At 41.8% G+C, this 9838-nt stretch overlaps 1 protein-coding gene across 1 annotated transcript in view; it reads right to left on the bottom strand.

The window, feature by feature from the left end:
- The window catches only part of LOC111948337 (cysteine-rich protein 2-like), a 5994-nt gene extending 1250 nt beyond the window's left edge, over positions 1–4744 (bottom strand). The window contains exon 1 of the mRNA XM_023960906.1: positions 4182–4744. Coding sequence (XP_023816674.1) covers positions 4182–4224 — 43 coding nt within the window. The 5' untranslated portion in view covers positions 4225–4744. The remainder of the gene's footprint in view (positions 1–4181) is intronic.
- Between the last annotated feature and the right edge of the window lie 5094 nt (positions 4745–9838).

The following is a 9838-nucleotide window of genomic DNA, read 5'->3' as shown; positions in this document are numbered from 1 at the left end:
AATGTGACCATTCCTTTGTTTTCTGATTTCTTTGTCAGTTTTTTCTTCTCTGTTTCCTTATATTTCCTCTGCTCCACCTGTTTTTGTCCCTATCTTATGGCCCATTGAGGATACTGACACCAGGTTAGTGCATTTTGTATGTGTTTCTTCTCTTCCTTTTTGTCCTACCCGTCCGTTACCAGTTCTGCACAATCAAATAAGGTTCTTACGACGGATATTTTGTGAGTGGTAGGATGTTCCGATGTCCATAAGAAATATTGGTCTATGTGAGTTGGTTTCCTGTATACTTTTATTTTTACGTCCCTGTTTTCAGCGTGCGTGATGTTTATGTCCAGGAAGTTGATTGAGTTGTCTTTTTCCTTTTCATGTGTGAATTTAATTTGTCCTGTATCGTCCATGGTGTTCAGGACATGGACATCAAGGGGCGGGGTCACTTGTCAAAGTCTGACAGGTGACTCCGCCTCAGTCACGATCATCTGTTTTTAAAGACGTCACATCACCACCACCTGATGACGACTCTGATGAAGACAGAAGGTATTCCACCGAAACAGGTAAGGGACGTTTGACAAAAACAAGCCCTTGTCTGAGAAAAAACAATTTAAGAACACGGTACAAACAAACCTTAACCTCCATCTTCTTATCCCTAAAAGACTTATTCAGGAATAGAAACCAATGATTAACATCATCAGGGTTCTTTTGTAGGGCAATTCTGTAGGTGTGCTGAGGATGAGGTTTCCCTGGAGGAGCGAAACCTTCATCGTCTCCATGAAGCTGCTATGACCTTAAGGCCATGGCGCACATTGTGCATGTTTTCTTCACGTGTGAAATTTTGGTTCCGTCGTGATACATGCTGGATGGACGTCATTTATAATTGTTTCCTGCATTCGTCGATGTGCACAGATGTCAGTTGAGGGTTTCCGCAACAGCGCAATTATCACGCATGGTTCATGTTGATTTACGTGTTCTTTGCGTTGTTTTATTCGTACTTCTGTGGTTCATGATACATCTGTGTAAAGACCACAACTTTTCTCACCTTTTACACGTATATTCTTGTACGTAGTGGTTGAGTGACACAGCTTTTAACAAAACCTTAAGTGCAGACACACTTCAACATATGACCACCTCGCGGATTATTATAATATCCTTCATCGTTTCCTCTCATTTAAACACAAATCATGCAGCTTTGCAGGTAAATAATTACTTTAGCCTTAGCTTTTTTTATCTCAAAAGGTGGACTTTGTTTTCTAGTATATTCAAAATGAGGGTTAGCTTCTTTGAATGGGATAACTTTCTTTTTTATTCAAGACTGACATCGCTCAAAAATGAGGGTGTGAACCTTTGATTGACATTTAAAAGCCTCAGTGTGAAGTCTTAAACAGCAAACGGGCATTTGCATCTTAAATTTGTTGGGAAGAAAGTGATTTGATGATGGATCCATTGATTGTACAAGAGAACTGGACCGAGTTAGTGTGTAATCACCCATAGGAAATGGCTTACGTCTTGCTTCAATAAAATTAATTCAAATTAGGGATACGGACGCTTCTATTTTAGAGCCAGATGATGTCAGTAAGGAGTGATGAGTCAACATGACTGTATCAAAACTGATCCATCCCATCTCTCCTTCAGACTCGACTACTGCAATGCTCTCCTTGTTGGGAATCCTGGCAGGAGCCCGAAAAAGCTTCAGCACATCCAAAACTGCGCTGCCAGGGTCTTGATGAGGAGACGCCATCATGACCACATCACTCCTGTTCTTCAGCCCCCTCACAGGTTGCACATCCGTTCCAGAATTCATTACAAACTCTGTCTCCTCACCTACCAACGCTCAAATTCCACTCCAACTTTCACCAACCAAGGACCAGGCTGACCACAATGGGAGACAGAGCCTTTCAGGCCGCTGCTACTCGACTCTGGAACAACCTCCTAGAATCCCTCAGAGCCCCACAAAGCCTTGACACCTTTACAAAAAGCCTTAAAGACATTCCTTTTTACTAATGCCTTTTGGTGTCTTTTTCCTTCTTATTTGTAAACTGTTAAAATTGCTGCTTTATAATGTAGCACTTTGAGTTTTTTTTCAAAATGTAAAGTGCATTTCTTTCTAAATAAAATGTATTTTTATTATTATTATTATCATTATTATTATCAACCACCCCTACCAATCTGTAACGATGTTGGAAGGCCACACCCCTACCATTTGAAAGTGGGCTACACCAAAGGCTTCAACCGTTGACATGAGATCGTACATGATTGGTCCGTTTTTAAAGAATAAATTTCACTACAAGAAAGTTGAAGATTATTAAAAACATTCTTAAAAATTATCAGTGCAAGAATGACTGAGTAACAGCTGTTTATTTCTCTATGTGGAGGTCTACAGGATTTTGGTTTCTTGGAGCCAGCAGGTACTTCCTGTTTGGAACGCCAGGGAGAAGGGCCACTCAGTCCAGTTCTCTTTTACAGCCAGTTGCTCTATCCAGTCAAAATGTGATGACCATGGAGCTGGAAAGTGGTCTTCAAATAATGCCACTATGGACCATTGGGTCATATGACAACAAGTTTCGTCCATTCAATTTACAGGCCACATGGTCCAACCGCTGCGACAGACGGGCTACCTGTCCAGGGTGTCTCCTGCCTTCGTCCATGAGTGTCTGGGATATCCTCCGGCAGCCCCGTGACCCCGAAAGGGATAAAACAGGGTTCGAAGATGAACGAATGAGTGATCCAACCGTAACAGTTGGTTGTGGACTTCGTCAGGTCCATCCCAGAACCTTGATCTTTTCTTTTTTAATAATTCCGGGTAGATTTGCTGCCGTGCTTCTGATTGTAGTCTCAGGGGGTGACCCAGTTTCAGCCGGGCTTTAGGAGGCAGACAGATGGTCTCACACAAACAGCAGCCCATGGGCAACCAATGGCATCAAGGTGTCGCCTTCCTGCAACTGCACAACAAGCCTAAACAATCTACAATCAAGAAGGACATTGAATGGGAGGATATTTTGCTGAACTGGAGGATTTGTTTGGAGCCAAACCTCCAAACAACCTCTAGAACCTTTCTGCCTAAAAGTGAAAAAGACAGTAGAGGCTCTCTGGACAGCCGTCCCCCAACTAAATGTCTGTCTTCAGTCCTTTGCTGACACAAACGTCAAGAACTCGGATCATTAAAAATGATTTGATAACTCTTTCCGGAATGGTGAAAAGCAACAATCCCCTCTAAAACCATCCATAGAGTCTGCTCCGGAGCAGCAAACTGGCAGAACTTTTGTCTTTTTTAGAGGTCGTTGCTCACAAAGAAGACCCCACCCTCCTAAATCCTGGGGAAGCCACTGCTGTAGATTTCGCTTTCCTTTTCTTAAAAAAAAAAAAAAAGTAAACACTGATGAAAAGAGACATGTTAGTCTGAGACTTCCTAATCTGTTGCAAATAAAGTGATTTCATTCATATTTTATATAAAAATAGAGAAAACGAATGGAAAGATTCTCTATTCTGAAGTTTACAAACACCAAACTTTTGGGCAATTTTTAAAAGACGTGGTTCTGGTTTTTGACAGAGTAACCAGAGTCTTGCCTTTGGTGGCACAAAGAGAGGACGGTGAGCGTGCGGTTGGGTAAGTAGGCCGGCCTGCTTCGGAGGATTTGAACTTCTCCGGGCATCTGATGCTGAGATGCCTCACAGTTTAAGAACAGGACAAAGCTGCCGCTGCGGCTGTAGTTGTGCAGTGTGGTTTTAGAATATGAAAATGGAGGCACAGCAGTTGCCCTGTAGCTTCTCAGGGAAGCTGAGAAGGCAGCATGCAAAGCTCAGCTTGCCAGACCCACATCCTGTTGTTATCATGGATACGAGTGCCTTTGTGTGAGTGTGTGTGTGTGTGCGTGTGTGGGTGTGTGTGTGTGTGTGTGCCTCAAAGAGAAGCAGAAACTCAAAAGCACAGATGGATTTATTCCTTTTTAACATGAACATTAATTAAAATTCTAATTTGTGCTCAAAATGGAATTTTTTATTTCCAAGTTTGTGCACGTAGCACGCACAATCAAAGACCTAGCGTTTGACAATCATGATAAGAATTGTTTCAACGTGATGACTCAAGTCGTGAAACGACAATTTCCTAATCAGGCAAGAACTCAACGCGTTTGCAAGTAAACCCAACCGGACGGACAGACGGTGTAAAAATTTAAACAGGGGAGACTCACCAAAGTAGACAGGCTTCCCGCAAGTTGGACAGTAGCCCACCATGGTATGCAATTATTTATCAGACAGTGAAAGTGTGTGTGTGTGTGTGTGTGTGTGTGTGCGCGCGCTTAAGCTAAGGTTGAGGGAAGAGACGTTCTGAGACAGGAGAACGGTTGAAAAACATCTCAGCATTTTCTGAAGTCTAACCAGGATGTGGCGAGCCAGATGTCAGAGGAAGTGAGTCCCTTTTTTTGACGTAAATACCGTCATCAGGGCAAAAACAGGCCAGGTGGCGGCAACATCACACATTTCTTTTTTTTCTTTTTTTTTTAACCTTGATCTGTGTAAATCTCCGGACAGATGATGAGTTCAGCTTTGATGAGAGAAGAAAAGAAAGAAGTGGGGAGAGAAGGGACAAAAAGCAGCTGTCAGCGGCTCCGATTCCCGGCCATCTTCTCCCCTTTCCTGCTCTTTTCACCCTCTTTCCTAGATGAAAAACCAAGGAGTTGAGCCTCTGAATTGAAAAGGGAAACCTAACACTTTTGCTTTTCTTGTCTTCCCTCCCTCTTTCTCCGTGTCACATACTGTCACACACAAACGCCGCCTGACTCACACAGACGCACACATGCTCACAAAGGCTGTGCATGACATCACAGCGAGGGGGCCGCCTTCACGAGCAGAGGGAGAGGCAGGCCGGGGGCCGGGTTGGCGGAGGGACAGATGGGGGGGTGGGTGGGTGGCAGACCCCCCCCCCAAGGGACGGGAAATGGAAGAAGACCTGGGGAGGGGCTGAGAGGGGCAGGGGGGTGAAAGAGACAACAAGGCTGGAGACAGTAGCCAGCCCCATTTGAGCCGGGACAAAGAGGGCGAACTGCGATGAACTTCACAGAGCAGACGGGCAAATGGGGTTCGACCCCGTCGCTGACAGACGGGCCGAACTGCAACTGGGCATGAGCAGTCAGGGAAACGCTCGCCATGCTTTGCTTGAGTAAATGTTAACACGAGATGACTGCAGTGTGTGTGACTTGAGCCCAGCTTTCATCAGAAGATTCCCAGAAGATTCCCAGGTGCATCCAGCCACTGGGAACTGAAGCAGGTCGGTGTCGTTCTTTCCGGAGGGCGACGCTCCTTGAACGACCAGAAAGGTTCACGCATGAAGGAGATGTGTTTAAAGATTGAAAGTGAGTGAAAGATTAGCCGTAAAAAAAAATAAAAAAAGCAAGGTTGACGGAGTTTCCAGAACAATGTTATAACGAGATGTTGAGTTTAAAGACACACACCAGTAAAAAAACATGATGGAGGATGGAGGCGATAGAACATTAAGCGCATTCTAATTCAATTCAATTCAATTCAATGTTATTTCTATAGCCCAATATTTACAACAATAGTCGTCTCAATGGGCTTCATACCGGAAATTGTGTAACAAAAAAAAAAATTCAACAGGTAACGGCTAAACTAAACTAAACAGACTAAACTAAACGGAGCGTCCCTCCCCTTAGACCCTCCTTTGCAGTTGGGGAAAACTCCTAAAATAAAAACCAGACTCCTGAAAAAGAAGAAACCTCAGGGATGTCCACATGAAGGAGGGATCCTCCCCCAGGACGGACAGGCGATGTACCAGAACTCTTAGAGAGGAATTAACTTATCTAACTCTACAACTACATGTTCAAATGTGTGATCGAACATCCGCCGGGTGGGCCACAAAGGCTCTCTGCCCGGCTCCGTTCTGATGCATCCACTTGCACACATCCACGTAGGTCTTTGTTTTCCTCGTCTGAGTATTTTTGATTTTGGCTCAAACTGGCATGATGGTGATCTAAAGACCACTGGGAAAATACTGATGACCGGAGTGGGAGTTTAATGACTTTAATTCTGCTTGAAGGACCTACAGTATATCATCCCTTTTTTAATAAGTGAACTACACCAATGTATTTGATAATATATTACCTTTGGCACACTAAAGAATGATATTTAAAAAAGGAAATATGAGTTGTTTTCGCAGTTCATTTTCCTACCCAAAAGTGAGATGAATCTGAGGCTCCGCCTTTCTATCCTTGTAGGTGCAGCCCATTTTTAATGGCGTCAAGCCAGAGCCGGCATCGTGTCTGCGTTTCTCCCACAAATACAAACATCCTCCGAACTTTTGCAAAGATGGATTGGCTTATTGTTCAGACAAAAGGAAAGCGTTTGGTCGATCACCGCTAGCTCCACGGAGAACGTGTGTTAGCCTGGGGGCGGGGCTGGCAACACAGACTCTTCCTGGAAGGGGCGGTTCCTCACTTTGTGACATCACAATGTGAGGACCCACTCGTTTTCAGTTTTGTGTGTTAAAATTTGCATCAAAAACAAAGACAATAAAAGAGTTCGATCATGATTGCCCCTCAAAAACGTCTCAAGCTGATATTTTTTCCGACAGCCTGTGAAATAAAAATAAAATTAAAATTTTTTTCTCCAAACCAACAGCCAGTTTTAAGAGTTCTCTCTAAAAAGGTGAAGACAATTGGATAAAAGCTGGGGTGGGGTCTTGATTGTTGGGCTGCAGCCGTCGGGACGCATGTGTCCGGTGCAGAGACCCTATGGAAGACCCTCACATGTATGTGCTCTCCTGAAGGAGCTCTATGGAGGCGGTCCCTTTTTGGTCTGACTTTTGCTCCTTTGACCTGAAGCTGAACTGAAGGTTGTGTATCCACATAAATGTAAAGTTATTTATTTGATCCACACAATCACAAATTGTCTTTACTAAAGTTCTTCAGTGTCTTATTTCACTTTTCACGATGCAAGTTAGAGGATTTTAAATGACCCGTCATTTTTCGTTTGGCAGCAATTTTCTGGAAAGAATTTTATTTAATATAATTTTTTGTTGACATTTTTACATTTCTTGAAAAGTCAAACTCCTCAGGGACATTGTGTATAGGTCTTCATCTTCTTTTACTTTATTTTTTATTTTCTAATCAATTCATGACTTACCATTGCAACAAACTTTGATTTATCTATGTATAGATGCACATTTTGCCTTCTTTAGTTGTTTTTTTCTTCATTTGTTTTGTTTTTGTTGCCTGAATAAACTACTTCCACCAATTTGAATAAATGTCTGTGATGAACTTGACAGACAATTTTATCAAACCATTATTGGAACATTGCCTTTATTTTAATGGAATGCATATTTTTTCTTTTCTTTCTTTCTTTCTCTTTTGTTTTTAGTAAAAAACAATTGACAGAAGACTAGACAGCCTTATATCTCCATGTACACCACCAACATGTGAGGTTTTGCCTATTTTAATCTTTGTTAACAGGCTTAAACGTCTACATATAAAATGCATTTATCTGAGAAAACAAGAAATGCAAATGAAGATCTGTACATTTAAAACTGAGTAGACCATCAATAATGTCTTGGGTGCAAACCTCCAAAAAGGAAGTAAAGCTGGGTGATGGTGAACACGCAGACGTTAGAGAATTCTGGCTTTGTAGTTTAGTATTTGAGAGTACACAACACCACACAATGTGCATACACAACTTCCAAAGCTACACAAATTGCACTGCAAAGCATGGTTGGAGAAGGGCAGATTGAAGAGAAAAATTTCATTTGTTCTTTCCCCCTATTAGGAAGCCGAATCTTAATAGACTGTTTATCAACCCAACAACATAACACAATAAGACATTTACCAAAACCACTATTTCTGAATTTAAGACATTTTTAATTTATGTTTTTTAAATTATAGATCTGCATAAACTTTTGAGACATTTGGTTGAATATATCAAAAGTAACAATAGAAAAACAGATTTGCCTCAAAAGTATAAGAGCAACTTCCATGCTCTCCGTCTTCACTCGTGACGACAAGCAACGATTGCTCTGTTTCCAATCTTAAATGTGCCTCGTAAGGATTGTAGTTGTATGAAATCTTTACATTTCAGAAAACATTTCTTTCAAATTTATTCCTGTGCATTTCTTTTTTGTAATATTGTTTTTTTTGTTTTTTTTTACATTTTTGGTACATTATCAAACATAATTACAAGCTTTAGACCCAATTTGTACGTCAAAAGAAAAGCAAAAAAAAAAAAAAAAAAATAAGAACAAGAACAAAACAGATCAACCAGTCATGGGTGGCTGTGGTGCAGCGGTAGGGCGGTTGACCCATGATCAGAAGATTGCAGGTTTGATTCCCTGCTTGGGCAAGACACTGAACCCCACCTTAACTTTGGTGGAAGGAGCCACCATCAATATGTGTGTGACTGTTAAGCATTTTGGGCCTTTGAAAGAGGATAGAAAGCACTATATAAGTATACACCATTAACCACTACAAGTCTGGAAATTCCCAATACAAATGCTTTTTTTTTTGTTAAATAAAAGAAGGTTTACAGAGTATTTTTAGTGAGTCTTTAACAGATCAGTTCTCCAAATTAAGACTTAGGACCCCACATGTCTTTGAACAATTCCAACTTTCCTTTCTTAATCCATGCAATCCTTTACAATGGATAAACTACGAGCATCTGTTTCACCCAGTCTGCTGACTTGGGCCTACAAGTGGTTCTTTCTGCTTGGAAAAAAACAAAAACAAAACACATGTCAATCATAATTTGTTCGCTTTTAGTAAACGTGTGCCTTTTAGAGACATACACCCAAAACAAAACACAGCAGGATCACCAGGAACAGTCTTTGAAACAATCGCCTCCATTGCTTTTCCAACCTCCTCCCAAAAAAGACCCAGTAAAAGACAGTAATATCCCAGATACCGGTTCATTTGGGCTGGTGTTATATATGCTCTCCGAACCCAGTGGTATTGAGGAAGCCTAAGCCGATTATCTGTTTGTGAACTCTGCTATTCCTGTGCATTTTCTGCAAAAAAAAATATGTTTCTTTGGTGGTGTGAACAGAGCTACAACCACTAGATGACAGTAGATAGTGTGCTTGTGCAGTTTCAAACTTACCCTGTAGGGAATCAACAGAGCCTTACAGACTTTCATGCTCCAAAAATCATTTGCTGCTTCTCCTAGACGCATTGTGGTAAAAGGGTCGCACAGCTGATGACCTGAAGTCGCTGAGCTCTTCAGAGGGATAGTCGTACGATAAATAATTCAGGATAGACTCACAATGGCTTCAGTTTAAAACAGAGGATCTGGCTGGACTTTTTCCAACATTTTTTTACCTTTCATGAACCCTTTTGCTATCTTGTGGGGTCCAGATGACCCCACTCCCAATGTGAACGTGCCTCCATCTGGACCCCACAAGATAGCACAAAGGTTAAAAAGATACACTTCATTTGGAATATTTCTTGTCAACATTTAATTGGAAATGTTAAATAGAACACACGTGAAAAATCGTGTGAACCCTTTAATTATCACAAAGATTTGATGAACTTCTGAGGACTGTGACGCCACCCCTCATTTGCATATTTGCCAGCATCCCTTCTCTGTGTTGTGCTATGCAGAGGAATGGAATACCAAGTAGTTATTTCATCTTACCGGCCTTCTGCGCCGCATGGTTATCAAGTCCTTCCATCGGAAAGCACCGTGTGTGGACATGCAACCCAAATCAAAATGTACGTTTGATATGAATTTAGACTCAAACAGCCGTGTTTTCATTGTGGTCCAAATCAAAGGAAGCAGTTTTCCACGGGTCTGGTTGATTGATCCAGATGAGAGGGGGGGGGGAGGAAAAACGGGTAGAAACACACAATGT

The sequence above is a fragment of the Oryzias latipes genome, chromosome 1, assembly GCF_002234675.1.
Source record: "Oryzias latipes chromosome 1, ASM223467v1".
Lineage (NCBI taxonomy): Eukaryota > Metazoa > Chordata > Actinopteri > Beloniformes > Adrianichthyidae > Oryzias > Oryzias latipes.
This window is presented reverse-complemented; position numbering and strand designations above follow the sequence as displayed.